Source organism: Pygocentrus nattereri, chromosome 11 (genome assembly GCF_015220715.1).
Source record: "Pygocentrus nattereri isolate fPygNat1 chromosome 11, fPygNat1.pri, whole genome shotgun sequence".
In the NCBI taxonomy this organism is placed as follows: Eukaryota; Metazoa; Chordata; class Actinopteri; order Characiformes; family Serrasalmidae; genus Pygocentrus; species Pygocentrus nattereri.
In genome coordinates this window covers 38,238,975-38,261,004 of record NC_051221.1, presented here as the reverse complement: position 1 = coordinate 38,261,004, position 22,030 = coordinate 38,238,975, and the positions used below count along the sequence as shown (strand labels likewise).

Here is a 22,030-nt window from a genome sequence, read left to right as displayed (position 1 = left end):
AAACTGTTGTGATGTGTGATGAAAAAGAACATGATGTTAACGACTGTGTTCTTTCTGTGTTTGTCTCATTATTTCATCTTAAACTAGATCTCCAGTGGATCCATCTGATCTTCTATGCCACATTATTGAGGATTTTGTCAGTGATGTGAAAACAGCGATGGAGGAATCAATCTGCAAGGTTGCCTCCTGTAAAGAATCCTCATGGACCAAGGACTGGAAGACAACGTGCAGTCTACTGGCTAAAGAGATGTTGAAAACTCTGGAGGGCAAAATGACACATTCTTAACCGGCGAAGACAAGACATCTGAGGAAGAAACAAGACGAATCTGAATCAGACACAGAAGCTCTGACGGGTAAGATAACCGTGGTGGTGTGTGATCACCTGGATGGAAACGGCGCTGAAAGAACTGATCACAAAACCAGTGATCTGCTGAGGGTCACCGCTGAAAGGCTCATCCAGACTGCCTCGACTTCAGACTTACAGAATAGCGTCTTTGTGGATTGCAGGAAGCAAAACGTTCAACTGCCACCTGAGGAGCTCCAGTCAAAAGCCACCAGGGCTGTAAGTCAACTCCTTCTCAGTAGTCTTTTCAGTGAAACAGACCTGGACTCAATGTTAGAGGCAATGGCTCGCTCAGGGTTCCCACCTGATTTGATGAGAAGTCACCTGGATGCCACGTCTAGGGACATTGTTAACATGATTCAAGGCAAAATCAGGAAAGCTTACCATCCTCTAAGCAGCAACACAGCTAAGGACTCTGTGGTGAAACACATTTTTCACAGAGTTAATGAGGAGGTGAGTGTGCTCTTCAAGGGGTTCAAGCAGATAACAAAGAAAAGTAGTACAGAGCTTCAACAAAACACTATACCCTCATCAAGTGCTTCACAGACCTCTCTATTAGAAGATCTCACCAATAACCAAACACTGAAACCAGCAGAAACTTTACAGACAGAGGACAGTCAAATACCTCCAAGAACCCAGGCTGATATAGATTCTTGCACGGATGACATCATTTACAACGTCCTGGATTTGTACAAGAAAGAGGTCCAGCTTTTTGAATCCAGCTCACCTGACGAGTGTAAAGTCATCAAGTCTACAAGTCTAAGTTCAAGTGATCATAATGATGAGGGTGTTTTAGAAAAGCAAAGAACCCATGAGTTTAGCAGCTCCGACATCGTCCCAGTCCTCTACCAGCCTGAAGTCAACACCTCAACACTCAACTGAAGGACTTCTAACTAAGGCCATTCAGGTGGTGAGTGACAGTCTGGTGAAAAGTGAATCACAGCAGGTTTCCGTTTGTGCCTCAACATCATCTAAATCTTCCTCCAGAGATTTACACAGTGCTGCTGTAGATGTTGCAGGAATTATCGTTGATGCCTTGGATGAACTCGTTGAGTCGAGTGTGATTACTAGCAAAAGTGACTTTGATACTATAATTAGGTCACTTGTTGCACTTCCAGTTGAGCCATCTACTAATGTGCTAAGGACTTCTGACGTTTCAGTGAGGGGGTCTCATTTAGCCCCCTTGAACTTGTTTGAAGGAGTACGAGGTTACCTTCAGGCTCTTTTCATGACTTCTTTGGAGAGACAGAGAATTTGCTCCACACAGGGTGATTTGCAGCTCTCTACAGTCCAAAGTGCTTCCCACATGGATGATCTCACTGTTAAATGCACTAACAGCATTATTAGTGAGGTTGTCCATCTTTATGACTCAGAAGTATCCCCTGAATGTCAAGCACCAACAGGAGATGAAGACTCACTGGAAATAAATGACATATTTCAGGGTTTGAGAGAACTTGCCAGATCTAGTAGATCCTCATCCAAGCCTAAAGCATCAGGCAGGGATCTCGGAGAGTGTAAGAACAGGCCTTTCCCTGAACTTGACTCTGATTTTAAAGACACTGCACTTGACTGTATGTCGTCACAGCGTTCTGTTGAGAACCTTTTCAGTGCTCAGTTCCAGAGCAAAGCAACACAGACTGTTGGTGAAATACTTCTAAAAAGTGTAGAAAAACTTTCTACCTCAAGTTTCACCCAGTCATTGAAGTCCTCCTCCAGCTCAACCATTATTCAGCCTGTCTGTTGCAACCTCTTCCATATCCATTCACGCCCAGTCTACAGCTTCAGATATCATCAGAAGCTTTTTGAAATACTTGCAGAAGTGTTGCTCTTCTAAGAGAAAGGAAAGTGCGCCCTCTGCTTGTCACAGCATATATAGACATGTGCAGAAGAAAGTTTTTGGATTTCTACTGGGGCTCCAGATGTCATTTTTAGAAAGAAGTGGGATTTCCACACAAGATCAGCCTGCAGGAGGAGTAGAGTTGGAATATGAGGGTGTTGTAAGGGTCACCTCCTCATGTAACTTCAGAAAGAATCCAGATTCATTTAGACTCTTATACGAATGAGGTGATTGGAAAAGTTGTGGAGTTATACAAGAGTGAGCAACTTGTGTCAAGCTCCTCTGAAGTGCCTCTCCACATCTCACCATCCCTTCCAGAACAGCCTTTCAGACTGAGGACTGTAAAGAGTAAGAGCTTCCTGACTGATGCTGTTAAAGTAGTGAGTGATGTTTTAGTCACAAAAGCATCCTCACAGAGTTCAAGTCTCTTTTTGGATTCTTCTAGACAAACATCTTCTTCACCAATTATGTCTACAGCCTCAAACGATTTACAAAATGCTGCTCTGTCTATTGCAGAGGAGGTTGTTGATGCTTTAGACAGATATGTTGAGTCTATGCATTCAGCAATGGCAATCACGAACAACATCTGTGAAATATTGAGTTGTCTCAATACTCTCTCACACATCTCTGTCTCCAGCATCCCTGAAAACCCTGACGCATCTGAGAGGATGGTTTATTCAGACCCCTTCTTCATCTTTAGGAAGGTGAGAAATCTTCTTAATTTACAAAAGTCTTTTTATGGATGCAAAACCTAAAAAGACTTCAGAGAGAATTCAATCCACATCAACCACCTCCCACCACAGCATGTCTACAATTTCTAGAAAAGCTCCAAGCTCATCACTCTGTGCTGTGTCAGAGAGAACTGCTGACCCTGAGTATGACATCATTCAGAAGTCTGATTCTTCTGCTGAAACTGTAGCAGTCCCCCAGCCTCAGTCTCTCCAACAGATGAACCAACTGCAACATCTGATTTCTGATGAAACCATATGATGTCATGCAGATAGATTAATCAATTTTGAGGTTCTCAGATATATAAAAGGACAATCATACATTTGGAAACATTCCTCGGCTCAGTTCTAGAAACATCTTGGGTGAGGAACAATTTGCTGAGCGACCCAGTCCAAGTTCCTTCATCACTAGTCCACGCTTTTGTAGATGAATCAGTTAAGACCTTACTCCTACACTTGCTAAGTCTGAACTCTGCATCTTCACATGCAACTGATTTACCAGGTACAAGTGGAGGTTCTAAAGGCCAGGAGAGACATTCAGACAAGTCAGCTGGCTCACAAAGCAGCTTCACTGATGCAGAAAGCCGTTTGACTAAGGTGCTCACAGACTTACAGAGCAAAATAGAGGATTCTCTGTCATTGTTCGTGGACTCCGAGCAAACTAAACCTGAAAGGAGTCATGATGTCTCTCTACTGGACTTTAACTCACCTGCTGTGTTACCCACAACGTCAAGCAGGGCTGACAGTAAACTGGTGAAAGCGACATTGGATAACAGCATCTCTAGCCAGGATTATGAAACCTACTCTTCCAGCTCCAGGCCACTGAATGACCACCATTCCTTGGATCCAAACCCTGTGGTTGTGAAAAGGAGCAGTCGAAGATTTCGTGTCATTGTGTGTAAAACAGCTCCTATCTTCAGTCCTGGAGTAAAGGTAGTGGACTTTTTTATTTATTAATAACTGGATAATCAGAAATCAATCAATACTAATCATATGAGTTCCTACATTCTAAAATACTGTGTTAAATATAAGACGTATGCTAATGTTAATGTTGATTTTTTTTCTGTTTTATTTGTTGAATGTTTGATCATCTAGAAATCAAGTAAAGTTTTTCCTGCTGACATGATGTCTGGCCATCAACAGTGTACCTCGTCCTCTGGAAAGCTTCAGAATTGTAAGTACTCGAATCAATACACACAGAGCCCTTACTTCACAGTAGACGTACTCATACCAGTATTTCATAAGCTGAGCCTCACAGTGTTGCTCTTTTATTCTTCACATGTAATGTAGAATATAATAGAATTAACTGGGTGTTGACTGTTTTGTCATTTTCTGTTGTTCTGATTTATCTTTCACAGCTTCACAGAGAGAATCAGCCTTCAAGAAAACACGCCAACGTCTGTGCAGGATCTTCACGCCCATCCGTAAAGCACTGCCCAGCCCTTTCCATTGTATGACCCAGTCATCTTAAGCACTTAGAAGAGTTTAGCTGCACCCTTAATCTAACACACCCGATCTAGATAATGAAGACATTCAGGAGCACCTGAACATTAGAACCAGGTGTGCTGGATCTTAAATCTATAGGGTGGTAGATCTGCTGAACCATGATTGAGCACCCTTGATTAAAATTGTGTTGATTGATTAAAAATAAAGGCATTGCAGCCATGCCATGTGTGTTTTTTATATTTGATATATTCTTCTTCTTATGATTATTATTATTGTTATTATTAATATTATTATTATTATTAGTTTGGGTAATATATAGACGTCCCATTCTTAAAGCAGGCAGAAAAGTTTTGCCTTTCATGGCAAAAACAATGCAATAATAATCTGGAACAGGTCATGAAATTCACTTCCAAAGATTCATGGAGTGCACTTCAAAGGAGTGAGTGTCATAGTGTAGTAGTCTAGGAATGATCTGTTTAAAGTAAGTGCCACTTGGTTTAATATTTTCTTTCATAATACAGTCAACCTAGAACATTTTTAAGCCTCATGTGAATGAAGTAGTTCAATGTGTGGTAAAAGAGTAGTAAAGAAAGGGAACTTTCATCATGGTCAGGGCATTCCAGGACCAGCAGCGGGAAATACTGGTATAGCTGTATATCAGTACAAAGCATGTGTATATGTGTATGTTTATATGTTGTTTGCAGGACTCCAGTGGTGGAGCGCTCCAGTGACACTCTGAAGTTCAATATTCCAAGTAGAAATCAAGGAAACACAAGAGTTTGTCTGGAGAGAGCAGATGGCTCTACCAACGCTGGCACCACATGAGTCCCATCCGACCTAGCCTAGAAACACCTGGGCCAGGCAGAGTGGTGTGTTAAGATTCATTTTTTTGCCTTATCTTTTCAAAGTGACACTAATTCCATCACTTGGTTTAATCTTGCAATAAAATCAGGACTGTTCTCATTAAAGATTAATTACTATGGCACAAATATGTATTGTGTAGCAAGTACTGGAGGCTGGGAAGAGTCTGTTGACCAATCAGAGCACATTCGGCTCATCAAGAGGTGGGGCTTAAAAACACAGGAGCTCAAAACGTGTTTTTGGTAATTCTATTATAGTCGACCTCAAAAATAAAGTTATGAGCATTTAAAATGAGCATAATAGGTCCCCTTTAAGAGACAGTCAGTTGAACCTCTCACTAAAAAGTGGGCCAGTATCTACACCTACTTCTTTTTGTCCCACATTTTTCATTCTGCAGTCTCAAAGAGACATGTGACTACAATGATCTGGAATTCGGCATCTTTTTGGGATGAGGGCAGGGACTGGATGGCCCTCCTGGAGTTCAAAAGATCCTATTTGCCACATCTTGTGGTTCAGCCATGCTCTCCTGCAGCTGCTGTAAGTAGTTGATTCATCTTTAAAGGGAGAACGTAGCTCAAACCTGGCCTGTGTTCATATCCACACTCTCCACCAGCTGGGAGCCATGAATATAGAATACGCCAACAAAAGTTAGATGTTAGCTGCTTCTCTATAGAGGACTACTTTCTTAAGGAAAAATCAAGGATACTGACGCAGGAAGGTGAAATGTGTAATGGGACAAAAGGTGGCATGCAAGGGAGGTTCCATTTGAATTACAGTGGCTCTTGCTGCTGTATCAGTAAAAGCTTGTTAAGGCTTTAGTTATCTGTATAAGAGAAAGACAAAAAAAAAAAAAAACAGAAAGAAGACTACGAAGAAGAAAAACAGGGTACAAAGTTAAAATTATCCCAGATTTTACATTTTCATTACTGAAACTGTAAGTTGTTATAAATTGACCTTTGCCTCTTCTGCATAAGCCAGTATTTTAATTTAATGTCTTTGCACAGCGTCATTTAAGACGGCATAATTACTGACATAGCAGAAGGTAAAATATTCCTACAATAGTTGAATCTATAGAAGTGCTCATTAGCAGAAAGACCTCATGATATACATATATATATATATGCATATACATGTTACACGGAATGTAATGGCACTAAATAAAACACAGTTGTAAACAACTGTTTTACTTTATTATTGTTTCCTGATTCAAATCAGAGCTGTTTCTTATTTTCACTGTTCTCCTTAGTTTATCTGTTGCTGATCAGTGTTGGTGAATTTTCTACAATTTTAGAAATGGAACAGAGACATACACAAACAGTTTCTTCTGTGTGCAAGATTCCCCATGTATTCCTGTGTCCTGTAAGAGTAGTGGTTCCAATTCTTCCTTTTGACATGTAATACTGTTCAAAATGAAAGTGTAACACCATGAAGTGTTGTAATGGGCTTTATACTGTCTTTGCTAGCATTTGATGTGAGCAATAGTAAAGTGACCAGTTTTCTGAAATGAAAACTAGTGACATTTCCACTTTGGCAGTCAATATATTATTAAACTATTCACCTTTTTTATCTAAGAAATAAATTAGGGGTGCCAAATAACTGTGTAAAGATTCGGTGGTTGTATGAACCCATAATTCATATTTATATTAAATATTTTGGCAGTGATGTTGTGGACTCACTTATTTCTCTCTGTTTTAGTCTTAGTGTACCGAAATATTTCATCCTGTTAAAGTTACTGCAGTCTCTCTCTCTCTTCAGACTCTCAGGTGGCACTGCACTGAAAACACTGAAAACTACATGAAGCTTCCATGAGTTTAGCTGAATCCGGTTTGATGGTCTGGAAAGTCTGAGCCTCTCATCTGCCATTAATCCACTATGATAGGCAACTCTGTGCAGTGGGACAGAATGAAGCTCTGTAGTTTGGGTTGCACTGTTGTTAATGTTCTTCGATCATGTTTCAAAAACTCATTACAGCAGGAAATCATTAAAAAAACAGAACCATATAACTTTACTACATACTAACTGATGAAGTGATGGAATGAAAATCTGATGGTCTGTATCATTTGGCAAAATGTCATCAAAGTTAATGACGTGTCTTTCTTATACACGCTGTTAACAAAAATCTAACATATTTGTGATTTAGCGCCTTGATACGCAGGTCATTTTCACACTAGAATCTGGAGCTCAGTGGAACAGTTTTATAACAGGCTACAGGAGAAAAACGCTGAGACTCTGTGAGAAGGGAATGACATAATTTGGGAACTGGGCTCACTGAATGCATTCTGTCTTAAAATAAGAGAGTTATTTGTAGAGTTTAGAGAAGAGATCAGGAACTTTGCTGTTGGAAACGGGAAAGTGTTCGTCGTCACGGACTCTCAGCTCCTCCAGATGAGGCTCGATCTAGTAGAGGAAAAACACAAGGACATACAGAACCACAGACACCAGAACCGAGTTAATATTTAACTGCCTTTCGACGTGAATAAGACCCTGATAACCTGCGGAACCTCCTGCGGAAAACTGCATCTAAAAATTGTGGAACAATTTCATGAAAATGTTCCTAAACATACAATTGTGAAGACTTTGGATATCCCACCATCTACAGTACATAATATCACTAAAGATTTGGTGAATCTGGAGAAAATCCCTGTATGCAAGGGACACAGCTGAGGGTCAATTTTGGATGCTTGTGATCTTCAGACTCTCAGGTGGCACTGCACTGCAAACAGGCAAGATTCTGTACTGGAAATCACTGCATGGCCACTTACAGAAATCACTGTCTGTGAACACAGTTCACCGTACAATCCACGAGTACAAGTTAAAGCTGTATCATGCCAAGAAGAAGCCATATATCAACACTATCCAGAAACACCACCGCCTTCTCTGGGCCAAAGCTCTTTCAAAATGAAGGCAAAATGGAAAACTGTTCTGTGGACAGATGAATCAAAATGTGAATGTCCTTTTGGAGACACCCTGTCCTGCAGACTCAAGAGCAGAGGGACCATCCAGCTTGTTATCAGCGCACAGTTCAAAAGCCTGCATCTCTGATGGTATGGGGCTGCATTAGTGCCTATGGCATGAGCAGCTTACACATCTGGAAAGGCTCTATCAACTGAACAGTATACAGAGGTTTTTGAACAACATATGCTCCCATCTAGACAGTGTCTCTTTCAGGGAAGGCCTTGAATATCTCAGCAAGACAATGATAAACCCCATACTGCATCCCTCACAACAGCATGTCTTCACAGAAGAAGACTCCGCATGCTGAATTGGCCTGTCTGCAGTCCAGACCTTTCACCAATAGAAAACATTTGACACATCATGCCAGAGAATGCGGCAGAGAAGACCCAGGACTGATAAGGAATCGGACAACATACCTCTCCCAAACCTCCAGCAATTGGTCTCCTCACTTCCCAGATGTTTACAGACTGTTGCTAATAGAAGAGGGGATGCTACGTAATGTTAGACACGGCCCTGTCCCAACCTTTTTGCAATGCGTTGCTGCCTTCAAGTCCTAATTGAGTTGAAATTTTTTCACGAAATGGCAAAATGTCTTACTTTCAACATCTGATATGTGTTCTATCGTCTATTGTGAATTAAATATGGGTCTATAAGATTTGCAAATCAGCTTCTTTGGAATTAGAGTTGTACTTTGCATGAATTGATTTCCAAAGCAAAACAAACATTTATAGGCCTATAAAGCACAAAATCATGTTGTAACCATGGCTGTAAAAAAATGACCACAAACTGAAAAAGGAAACAGACAGACCGAATAGATGCTGTCTCAGTGGCACCACTGGGGAGCAGCACTGAACTGTTACAAGTTACAAAAGTCATACATATCCTCAGTGCTGTCATACAATAACAGAATCAACTTCATGAAGCTTCCATGAATTTAACTGAACTGCAACTGGGTTGCATTGTTGTTAATGTTCTTTGATCATGTGTCAAAAATTGGAAAAATGGAAAAATATAGTCGGGTTACAAGATTGAGGTAGAACTTCTCTTATTTCCCACCTTTTTTCCCCACCTTTTATTTATTATGTATAGTTTAAAAATGCATATTCTTGTGAATGTGTTAAAAACAATTTCTAAGCAGTTAATATTACAACTCTGATATTTAGTCCCTATGTACTTGTGGCACGCGTACCCCAAATGTCTAGTGTCAAAACCAACTATGCCACCCTTTGGTTTATTCCAAGAGCAAAGAGGAGCTCTGAATGAACACAAATACACAAGTTGCTTCATTAGAAAAGATACAAGTTCTTTATTAACATTTGGTCACTTAATATTGGCTGCCTCACAAAAAAATAAAATAAAATAAAATAATTGTTTTAAATAAATATAATAGCAAATGAATACCACAGAATAAACCATCCTCATATAAAAAATATAAATATATATGCGGTCTCCAGAAATCTAGACTGAGCCCTGGGGATGGAGTAACTATTTAGTTGCTAGGATTTCACAAATGAAGTGCCCAAAATAAAGGGAAGATAAATAAATAAATGGAATAAAACTATTACTAATAATAATTATTTCACTACAAATCCAACCTGGAGTGAACACTGCACACCACTCAGATCACTACAAACATAGTCTTCCAATTCCCCTCCAAGCTCAGACAGCTTCAAGAAAGATTCCCAGCAGTCATAACGTCATTCCGGGAATACATTTAAAAAAGGGGGGGGAATTAAGAAAACAAAAACAAAGAAAACACACTGTGAAAAATGAGACAGAGCAGATTGAGCTTCTTCTAAAATATTTCAGCACACATTAAAACACGACCTGGCCATAAATATAACTAATATATATATATATATATATAAAGACCCAAAAACAGCAGCTAGCGCCAGAATTCCTGTATCCCAATCTCAGGCAGTGCTTCTCTATCGTTCTTCCAGTCCTTGACTTTGGGTAACTTCTGCGTTCTCAATCCCCCAGAGCTGCAGCCCACACTGATCCACACAGCGCCTCAATTCCAGTCTTATAGCCTGCGTTTTCTCTCCTGCCTCCCGCCGGAGTCGCGACTGCCATCCACGGAATCTAGCTTAGCTACTGCTACTAGGACCTCCCTTAGCTGCCCATAAAAGGTGGGAAATAAAAGAGAAGTTCTACCTCAATCTTGTAACCCGACAATATTTTCCCACCCCTCTGAACAAGAGACTTGGAGTTACTTGGAACTACACTCAACTTTGAGGGTTACAGAGTTTAGACAAAACAGAAGTCCGAGCTGAAAAAGCCTGTAAGCGATATTTAAACTCTGCGCTAAAGAGCTCAGCAGCTTCACCGCTTCAGTCTGAGACTAATGATGTGAGGATGAGCTACAGACACGTTAACACGGAAGTTCTCACCTCCATCCACTTCGAGCAGAGACGCTCTGCAGACGTTAGTCCTGATCTTCTCTCAGCTCCACATGTCGATCAGACTGACTCGCTCCGTGTTTCAGCTCCACTCAGACCTGCAGGATGAGGACTGTTTATCTGGGAATGCTGCTCTTATTCCAAAGCGCTGTTTCCTCCTTAACGGAGTTCAGCGTTAATGGAGAGATCAGGAACTTTGCTGTTGGAAACGGGAAAGTGTTCGTCGTCACCGATTCTCAGCTCCTCCAGATGAGGCTCGATCTAGTAGAGGAAAAACACAAGGACATACAGAACCACAGACACCAGAACCGAGTTAATATTTTACTGCCTTTCGACGCGAATAAGACCCTGATAACCTGCGGAACCTCTGACTGTGGATACTGTGAACTCCTGGACATCAATGACATCAGCAGAAGTCTCTACAGGGAGGATGTTACAGTCGGACCATCTGTTAATAAATCATCTGTTTCTTTTATTGTAGATTTTGATGAAGGAACAGAGAAATACATGCTGGTTGCCAGAGAAAAGGTTCCTGATGACTGTGGCTCTGATGAAGGAGTTTTTCTGCATAACACTCTGGAATCTCAGACAGGAGGAATTTTCTCTAAAGCAGGCAATGAGCCAACTGAAGCCAGGATTTCTCCACAGAGTGATGCTGAGTGGATTGACGGCTTCCAATCATCTCCTCCCTCTCACTCGTTCCTGCTGGTGAATGTTAAGTCTAGAACAGGTCCAGCTGTGGTGGTCTTAAGGATGAAGAACAGCCGCAGGAAAACTGATATGACCAAATCTCTAGAAGGTGCAGTGCTACAGTGCTGTGATGATAAAGAGCGTAAAAAGCTCTTGTCCTCCTCTGTAGTTCTCTCCTCTGGATCTCCTCTTCTCTGGGCGGGAATATTCACTGCACAAGAACCGAACGACCCCCAGAAAACTGCTTTGGCCATTTACGACCTGAGTCAGATCAGAGACCGAGTACCTTCATATTTCAGCTGTACACCAACGTGCAGAGCTCATGTGAGAAACTGCCAGTAAATAAAATAGAATTTATTTGAAATAATCTGCACTTTATTCTTCATGTCATTCAGCCTCTAAATCAGATGCTGTAGATCAGTATCTGTCATTTCTTTCCCTCAACATGTTTCTGGTGTCTGCAGAAAGGAGAAGATGTTCTGAGGCCTCGTGCTGTGGTGCTCAAACACAGTTCAATGTCATCTGTAGCAGCAGAAAAGAAAGGATCCTGGATTGAGCTCTACATCGGCACTGCTACTGGACAACTGATGAAGGTCTGTAGTTGTGATCTGTCTCATAGTCTTTACTGTCTGACAGTCTCTCTTAAGAGATTCTCTGACCAAATAATCACATCAGCTGTTGTTTTACATACTTGTAAAATATATTAATCTTTTTCAAAAAACAAAACAACTTCAAAGGTCCAATGCGGAACAGTTGCTTTTGTCGTTCTTATTTTAGTTGTCCAAACAAAATTTCTTCTGTCTTGTTTCATTCTGAAGCCAGAGGCCAATAAAAAACATTATCCTGATTTCTTTTCTTCTGCGTGTGTTTCCAGATTGTGCTGGACAAGGCTTTGAATTCTGGCTGTGTGACGGTTCTGTACAAATCTGATGATGACAGGATGGTGTTTCCCAGAATGCACTTTGATCCAGTGGATCATAAATACATCTACATAGCTTTGAGAAATCAGGTGAGTCTTAGAGCCACACGCCCATCATCAGAAGCTGGTATAAGCATCATTAAAGAAAACTTACACAAGAGATCTTTAACTCTGGCCTGCGAGATAAGGAATTTAAACAGCGAAACTATCTGCTATCTGTTTATTAAGCTCAGCTAACAAAATGCAGCAGTTTCAGGGAAGTGTTAACTAATACCTTAGACATTTATTGCTGGATTAAATTGGTTGTATATGTTTGTGTTGTAGATCCGGCGAGTAGCAGTGACTCAGTGTGGTATGTACAGCACTTTGAGAGACTGCAGAGCTTCTCAGGATCCGTCCTGTGGCTGGTGTCTGAATACAAGCAAGTAGGTTCCTCACCCAGTCATACACTTCTCCTTTTCAACACTGCATGTCTGCCATTTAAACAATTTTGTTTTATGAGTATTGAAGTATTATGTGCTGGATTATGTGCTGTCTTTCCTTTTGGGACCTATTCAGTTTCTCTTCGGCATCAATAAAGTCAGGTCTTTCTTTCTTTCTTTCTTTCTTTCTTTCTTTCTTTCTTTCTTCCTTCCTTCCTTCCTTCCTTCCTTCCTTCCTTCCTTTCTTTCTTTCTTTCTTTCTTTCTTTCTTTCTTTGTAAATAAATATTCACTACACCTGCTTTATAGCATAACAAATAAGCAGCCAAACAACACAGGACCATTATAAGTTGCAGTATGTTTTAGGGACTCTGGTTTTAATTTGAGGTTTTAGGTGACTCATGTCTTGAACTCTGAAGCCCCATAAGTCTCCATTTCTCTCTTGTATAACTTGAGTTAGACCACATAACAGTGGGGTATAGCCATAACATAAGAATGTAACAAAGCTTATAAACTGGACAAAATTACTGTAATAACATACGTAACACATGCAGCTGGGTGCTTTGCACCCCAAGCCAAATTGCATATTTTGTTGATTGTTGAAGTGAAAAGAAGTACTGTAAGAACATTTTAACATAAGAACTGCAGCTCAGTAACATCCCCTTTGGCAGATATCACAGCTTGCAAATGTGTTTTGTAGCTAGCTTCTGTTTTTCTGCTCTTGTTTTTAAAAAAATTCTCCCACTTTTGCCTCCAGAATGCTTCTTCGGCCAAGCCAGCCTCTTTTCACCTTCAGTTTCATGACTAAATTTGTTACATTATTCTTGTACTTGGAAGTTTTGTACATTTACAAACCAAAAGTAAAGTAATTTTGGATTAATATTTTCAGAAAAAAATAGTTTACAGTTTGGTGTAGAGATAGTGTTTACTTCTTTTCACTACTTCTTTTTTACTGCTTTTCACAAACTGTTAACATGCACTTTTATTTATATAAATCTGATATGATCTGATTGTTCAGACAGACCTGACTGTCAGCTGTGAATTGCAGATATTAGTCTTTAATGAACAGCAGAATCCAGGGGCATCATCTGGCCTGGGTTTTTATAACACTTATCATTTTATAATAGAAAACCCAAATGTGCAAAATGTAAATGTAAACATATGTTGCCATTCAGATGACGTCTTTTTCAAGAATGGCCTTGCTTATTTCAGCAAGACAATGTCAAACCACATTCTGCACATATTACAGCAGCAAGGCTCTGTATTGTGTGATTTGATTTCTCATTGTGGTCACTCTAGATGCTCGACTAAAGATGAGTGTTCAGCCCCTCCTTGGATCTCCATTCCTGAAGATTCTTTTCAGAAAGAGCTGATTTCTTTTCAAGTGACTGAACTCTCCACTGAGGTAAATGTGTCTCTTTACTTCATCTTTATTGTACAAATATTTTTATACAATATTTATCTGGTACTGTGCTTTCTCATTCAGGTCACTTTGAATCTCTCCTTGAATGTGGCAGGAAAGTCTCCCTTGACATGTACTTTCATGGATGAACATGTAAATCTATGTAACAGCAGTTCTGGAGTTTTCCCCAGCTGCTCCTGCAGATTCTCCAGCCAGCACCTGCCAGTTAATGGTCAGTTTAGATCTTCAAAGCTCTGAACTTTAAATTTTCCATTTAAGGGTACAGTTATGAAAGCCTATGTTATTGTTATTTGTTTTCATACAGAAAGGAGTGTATGACTGTAGATATCTCAGAAAATATCAACAGCATATATGAATATGCAACCCACAAATATCAAACGATATTAATTTAAGTCTTTTTTTATTTTCTGAGTATCTGAACATGATAATCTCAGTATCTGATAATAAAGCACAAAGTGTTATCTTGTGTATATCCAGTCACAGCGACTGTCACTATTGGAGATCAGAAAATCACAGAGAGACTGAAACTGAGGAGCTGCCCAGACGTCACAGAGACATCACCATATGCTAAGTAAGATGTTTTACATCATTAAAGCCTACAGCCTGTCATCACACTTTGTGCCTGGTATTTTGAAGCATATTGGATCATTGTAGGTAATGTTTGCCAGAGTATGTTGTATCGTTACCATTATCATTATATATCTTCATATTTAACATTAATTATTCAAAGTGGGTATTTGCATGGCCAGAATATGCCAGAGAATAAACTCATAATCAAGTAACTATCAAGTCATTTTCGATAGTAATTTCCTGGTTGATCACAGGCAGCAAGAATTTTATAACAATATTATAACAACTTTTTTACTTTAGTCATGCTGTTACCTTTTCAAAATATCATTTATCTTTTAATGCTTTCAATAATGCTGTTTATATGGTAGATGACTGGCTATTAATTTGATAGTTTTGCATCCTGGGAAAGGAAACAAAAACACTTTCATTAACAACTGAAAATGATACTTTACTTTTAATGGAAGTCAATGGAACCAGTCATTTTCCAAGCTGTTTTGGGTCGTTTCTTTTGGTCCATTCATCATGAAATTTACACACAATGTAAAGACTAACAGGCTTTTTCAAATTATATTAAAAACTGAAAAACATCAAAAATGGAGATACGAGGTTTTCTTCTGACAGGAGCGACATGTAACATAGTTCATTAATGTGGAGCCAGTGTTCACATTTGAATATAGTACATTTAAAACAATCTTTACGCCCCTTTTTTGGTGTAGATTTTAAACATTAAATTCATGTTAATCAGGTCAGCGTCCTTTTCTGTATGAAACTGGAGGTCACTTTTGTTTTGCTGTGTTGACTGTCAGGTTTAAACATTAAAAACTCTCAACTGTTCTGTGATGCTCTGTTGGCAGGTTAAGTTGTTTGGTTTGGTTCAGCAAGGGTGTGTGTGTGTGTGTGTGTGTTCTGTATACAGGTGTGTAGCGTGTGTCTCAGCTGGGTGTCATTGGTCCAGCAGTAGTAATCAGTGCAGCTGGGCTCACGGCTCTGCTTCACAGGTACTTATGCACATCTTATTTATTTTAATATACTGTAATAACCTTGTGTATCATATTACACACACATGTACTCCAGTACTGGAAAATCCACTCAGATGTACGTCGTGGTTATAGTCACACTTCTAACTGTATGTCTGGTCTTAAAATTGGTTCAGTGAAGTCATGTTTTAGTGCTATATTTTATTGAAAAGTTCCAACTGAAACTATTTTTTTTATGTTTAGGTGGCAGTGATGGTGAGTTAACAATTAATGAATCGTTTAAACTTCAAATGTAATATTACTGAATTCAGTGATTTAAACAAGGCAAAAACTCTTTTATTTGATTTTTCATTTTAATGCTAAAATGAAGTGTTTTCTTTGATTTATTTCCCTCCTCTGCAGGACAAGTGTGAAGGATTATATTCTGAGAGTAATGCAGTAAGTGACCCAAAGAACTGTCAGTCACAGTGTCAGTGGAAATAAGATCTGTGTCTGAGGGAAGTTTAGGGAACTAAGAATGAGAACATTCTAGTTTTCAACAGGAATTATATTATGTGTCATGTTATATTTTGTGTTACAAACAGATTTTATTCAACTATAATAATGTTTATTTATTTATTTCAATGTTTAATTGATTTTTTTCCTTTTATATATCAAAAAACTGATGTTTCTTGAAGATTAAAAAAATAACATTTCTGTGCACAGATGACATGGTGTCACGATTGGCCCCTCCCAGTCCTATCCATGTGTTTTGGTTTTGTTTTGTTTTTTCAGTCCAGCCCCCTCGTTTCGTGACTCCACCCCTGATTGTTTCCACCTGTGTTCCCGCCTGTTCCTCATGTATTTAAAGCCTGTTTTTCCCCCCGTCTGGTCACTGGTCTTTGTACTGGTCTATGTATTGTTGTTTGAACTGTTCTGGTTGTGTTTATATGTTGGTTTGATGTTTCCGTGTTTATCATGTCTGACTTTAAATCTATCCGTGTTGGCAATCTGACTTTGGATCTTTGACACTGACTTGGGATTTGCCCACAATAAGTCACTTATCTCTGCATATGTGTCCGCAACCTCGCTCCCCGTTACACACGGCACTTCTTAACTGGTGGTTTGTACACATTGTAATGCAGGTGTTCTCATATAAAGGGTTGGTTTTATAGTTTAAAATTTCTCTCTTTTTATCATTTTTTCTAGCCAGAGATTTTCTCCCTGGAGCCTAATCTGGTCTCCTTTCATGGCAAAAAACATGCAGTGCTGAAAGGAAGAAATCTGGAACTGGTAGAGAAAATCCGCTTTCATGGAGTCATGGAGTGCACTTCAAAGGAGTGAGTGTTAACAGTAGTGTATTTATGTTTGTATGCATGATGTATTTGATTTGTGTCTCTTTTGTGAATCTGCTGTTTTTCACCAGGACTCCAGTGCTGGAGCGCTCCACTGACACTCTGAAGTTCAGCATTCCGAGTGGAAATAAAGGAACTGTGAGGGTGTGTGTGGTGACCGTAGATGGCCGTTGTCATAGTAATGCCAAAATCACTTATGGTGCTCGGCCTACCTGCACTGGACTGCAGCCTAGGAACACCTGGGCCAGGTACAGCATGTAAACACTGGAGGTCTTTGTGTAGAATCTGTTTCTACCTAAATCACTTAATTTAAATACTGTTTTTCAGAAAAAGTTTATCAGTTGGTTGATGTTCCTTAACAAACTTATCCACAATTAAACATGATGTGAGACCCACTGATAATTCACACCAGATGGAGGAGGGAAAAACATATAATTTCCATAGGAACTTTGATATTTCCCAGAAATATTACAGAGCCTCTTGAAGTCTTGAAATGGGACTAGTGTTTCTCGATTTGCTCCAGCTACAGCTTTTTACTAATTTTAGTCCTCACTTCCTCTTCTTTCTGCAGCACCTCTGGTTAGAGTTCACTGGCTTAGTCTCCTGCAACTCCCACCTCTTCTGTTTGGAAACTCTTCTCTGATTGACTGATTAAGTGTTTGTACCGCTTTACTTCCAGTGGTAAGAGGAAGATCACTGTGTTGGGGAACAATCTGGAGTTTGTGGATGCAGTTGTTGTTCATCAATATGACAAACCAATCACCCTCAACTCAAACAAGGTATATAAGTGTGATCATCTCTCAGATTGGGTTGAGTGCAGCCACTGTTGTTTACAGTGTAACATACAATCATTAACTCAAATGAAGTGTGAAGTAACACAGAGGATTGAACAATGTGGATTTATTTACACTTTCAGTTCATCACTCATCATTAAAATCTGGTTTATCTTTCTGATTCTTTCAGACCTTCTGGTTCCACACTCATGATCAGAGAGAATACATGGGCTTTGGGCCGTTCACTGTCTCTCTCCTAGTGGGGAGCTCAACAGTGGTCTGTGTAGATGAACTGTCTTACCTCCCAGATCCAGAATTCACCAGCTTCTCCACCTCTAAAATGGACAATGATGTGCTGGTCACCATACAGGTAGGGTCAGTATTTCTGTTGTAGGTTGTTAGAAATGATCAAAGTTTAATGTTACAAGATCACCATCAATCCATTTTTATTCAGAGCATTAAAAATATAGCTTATTTACGTCAGCAATGAGCCTTGCTTGGATAACTGCTGGAGCATGAGATTACATTCTCAGGTGCTTCATTCAGCTCACCAAGAGCTCAATAAGTGACCGATGATAAAAAAACAAGTTGTGCTACAGTAAAAACTGTTTACTGTGTTGGGAAAGTACTTTTGGCTGAGTATGAGCTACAACATTTGTTTTGAGTGCTGCATCATTATGCTTGTAATCAGGTTGTTATAGCCCTTCATTTGCAAATTAAAAATGTAACTATCTTGACTTTGCTGCATCTAACCACCCCCCCCCCACTTCACTGTTCTCCCACTAGAAAACAGAAGACAAGCTCAATATGAGTAAGGAAGAGATGAGAGTGTGGGGGCTGCAGGGAAAAGAGCAGTTTGAGTGTGTGATTGATACAGTTATGTCCACAGCTCTCACCTGTAGAATTGTGGGAGCAAAGGACTCTGAAATCAGCGTGGACTCATTCAAGGTATGACCAGTCAGTCTGTTCACTTTGTTGGATGAGTGCCAGGAAATAGTTCAAACTGCAATCCTGCAGTAAAAAACTGTTAAAATAATTACGTTTTCAGTCCTTAGATAGTTACAAGGATTATGTGATGATCTATTTTAAACCAAGGCATTAATTGAGATGAATTAGTAATAATACAAAATCAGCAAAATATATTAATCATTTAAAAGCCTTTTTTCTGTGTTTGATGTATTTTTTTAATTGAGGTTGAAAGATTTATATTTATCAGTTTAATAATAAGCACTGCATAAAATTATGAATCGTCACTGTGAAAGCATAGATTCTGCAGTTAAGTGCTTTTTTTTTTTTTTTTTTTTTTTTCTGTTCATTGAAAAAATATCATGATTTTGTGTGAAACTGTACAGAGCTTTGTTAGCTAGTCATGTTCTAGCTAGCATTTTTGAGTTATGCTCACAATTGGCTAAAATTGACACTAGTGTTAGCTTTTTAATTCAGTTTTCCATTCCAGCTTAGATTGCACACTAGTTACCTTCTGGTGCATTTAGGCACCAACTTTCCAGCTTTTAGAAACACTTTCCAGCAAACTGGAATCTACAAACCAAATACCTGATTTCTTTAAACTTTTTCAGATCATGTTTGGCAATTCTACCAAATTTCTAGAGCTGATACAACATGGCATAAAGTATACGTGTGCACCTGTTGCAGTAACCATTGTGATTCTTCTTGGTGTTCATGGTGAGTATTGAGCTGCTGGTAGATATCTTGTGTGTCTGTGGTTGTCATCTGGTCTCCTACGCTTAGTTAAAATGCGTTTGTTTCTCTCTCATTCTCTCTCTTTCTGTGTCTAGCTGGAATATTTATCAGTGGTGTGGTCTCGAGACGCATGACTCAGATCTCAGGCAGATTTGAGTCGAGCAACTAAGGATTTCTTGGCGGCCCTTTATGGTCACAGCACACTACTCTTAGCGTGAGGTGTAGCGCCCAAACGTTCAAAATGAGGTCCTCACAAATGCTTTGTATGTGTATTTGCAGACCACAGTGATCGTATACTGTTAACTTTGTAATGTGATGCTGTATAACAAGGTTTTGAGATCTAATGTCATTATCAGATTATCAGATTACTTATATTACTGTGTCCGCTTTCACTAATTCCTGCACCATGTTACATTAAATTGTGAATTTGTGATTTTATTGCTGGAGTGTGTTTGTGTTTGGATCAGGTTTGTGTGTAGTTTCATCGGTTGCTGCATTGGTAGCTGCCCCTGCAGTTTATTGTACCCCACCAGTCTTTCTGTGCCAGAGACGCCGCTGCTGTGGTGCTGTCCAGTTTGACTCGTAACCTTATCTGAATAGCCAACATTAGACGCTTTGTAGATACTTCACTTACTTTTAAGTTACATTCAACTAAATATACTACATTGACCATAATTTTCTGACCATAACTCCAAACCTGACCTAACCTTAACCTCAAACCAAAACATAAACCCGACCCTCACCCTGGTCCAAATCCTCCACCATGGTTTAGAATAAACTGAGTTTCAACAGACAGTTTAACAATTTGAACATCTGTAGATAATCTATAGGGGATTATAGGGAACTATCCAAAAAAGTGAGACACTGTTTCTTTAACGTGTTTTAAATAGGGATGCATTGATACCATTTTGTTCAGAATAAGTATAATTATGTATTTTAAGTACTTGTAGATACCATATCTGATACCATAACAAATTACCTGTTTAGAATAAAGTAGATGTTAGTGTAAATTAGTGTACCTTAACGGTTAAATCATTAAAATCTACCTGATTTTAAATTATATAAATTAGCTATTACATTATATAAGGCTGCCTTGGATTGAGTAATGCTGCAGTGGAGAAGAGCGTTTTGTTTCACATCAGAAAAGCATTTCTATACTACTGTAGTATTGATCCTCATCTGTGTGTAGAAAATTGCTAATTTTTGCACCTCTTTAGCTGGCATACATGGGTATGTCAGGGAAATAGCTGTGATTATATGCTTAAAAAGGGTTAAAATTCATAGTGTGTTCCTGGTGGGAATCTGCCAGAGGTGGACGAAGTACAGAAATCATGTACTTGAGTTAAAGTAGAGACACCCAAGGTAAAATATTACTCCAGTAATTTCTCCAGAAGTTCCTCCCTTTAGACCTCCACTTGAGTAAAAGTACAGAAGTATTTGCCTTCAAATGTACTTAAGTATCAAAAGTAAAAGTACTAAAAGAGTAATTCTGGCTCTGATGTCCTGTTATCATTTTTATAATTAGACTCGCTTCATGAACTCATTTCAGGTTAAAGTCCTCCAGCGTCTCTCTTGGTAAACCAGTCTTTTAATAGAACGTCATTAATTAGTGACGCTGACGTCTATTAAAATGATCAGAAGCACAAAACACTGAAGGTAAACAGTTTCCATCAGGGAGAACCGAGTGGCTCTGAAATCACTTTTTACACACAAGCAAAGTTTCAGTTTAAGATCACTTTGTAAATTAGTTACAAGTTGAATAAAAACTGGCTTTAAACTCAGGATCACAAATAAGTTTTCCTTTACTGTGTTGATCTGTAGGCGTCTGTTCATAAACATAAACCAGCCCAAACTAATTTACTATAAAATGAAAGTGTTTGTATGAATTCAGAAAAAAAGAAACATGCCAGTCACGACTGCATATGTGGACATATTTCTATATTGTGCTCTATTTACACAAAGTTAGGTTAGTTCATCATTTAGGAGACGCATGTGCTCCCAAGTTTTTACGCTGCTGCGCTGACGTTGAACCGCGTGCTGCACTGGGTCGGTATGACCAACAGGTCAAAACCAGCTCAGAACAAAGTGACCGCTGGGCCCTGATTGGTGCTCTGGCTTTGCGCTTCTTTTGTTTTGACATTTTACGTTTTTATACACACAGAAACCAAAAGGAACGACAGAGTCAGATATTAGACTCTGAAATGTAGTGGAGTGAAAGTAAAAAGTCGCCCAAAATGGAAAAAATTAAGTAAAAAACAGATACATGAAAAAATTACTTAAGTACAGTAATGAATTACATTTACTTAGTTACTGTCCACCACTGGAATGTGCCAATAAGAAATGTTTTAAGTGATCATTAATATTGACCTTTTCTCTGCTGTTGAGTCGAATGGTTCTCAAGGCCGTACTGTGACATTTCATGCTGGTGCAACTCATGAGACCAATTACTGTTTCTTTTTCCTTCGGTCGTGCTGCTAAATAAGAACCAGGAAATACTGAAGACAGCTACAGAAATTAGTGACTAATAGCTACATACACAGCACCCACCACAAAACACAGGTGATGTAGTGTGTCACTTCAAATAGGCTCTTTTCACATTTCAGCATTTTTTCTGTTGGAAATACTTGTTGCAGGTTAACGCTGTTTCTGC

The 22,030-nt window shown here is 39.2% G+C and overlaps 1 protein-coding gene across 1 annotated transcript; it reads left to right on the top strand.

Moving 5' to 3' along the window:
• Positions 1-10,158: 10,158 nt before the first annotated feature.
• On the top strand, positions 10,159-19,818 carry LOC108415451 (plexin-C1-like). The gene is made up of 17 exons (XM_037542532.1): positions 10,159-11,586; positions 11,727-11,855; positions 12,137-12,271; positions 12,506-12,606; positions 13,902-14,007; positions 14,089-14,236; positions 14,503-14,596; positions 15,512-15,593; positions 15,816-15,827; positions 15,975-16,010; positions 16,761-16,891; positions 16,978-17,154; positions 17,586-17,685; positions 17,870-18,049; positions 18,466-18,627; positions 19,257-19,362; positions 19,476-19,818. Exons 1-17 carry the CDS (start codon positions 10,678-10,680, stop codon positions 19,547-19,549), a joined length of 2,682 nt encoding a protein of 893 aa, XP_037398429.1. The 5' UTR covers positions 10,159-10,677; the 3' UTR covers positions 19,550-19,818.
• The last annotated feature ends 2,212 nt before the right edge of the window (positions 19,819-22,030 follow it).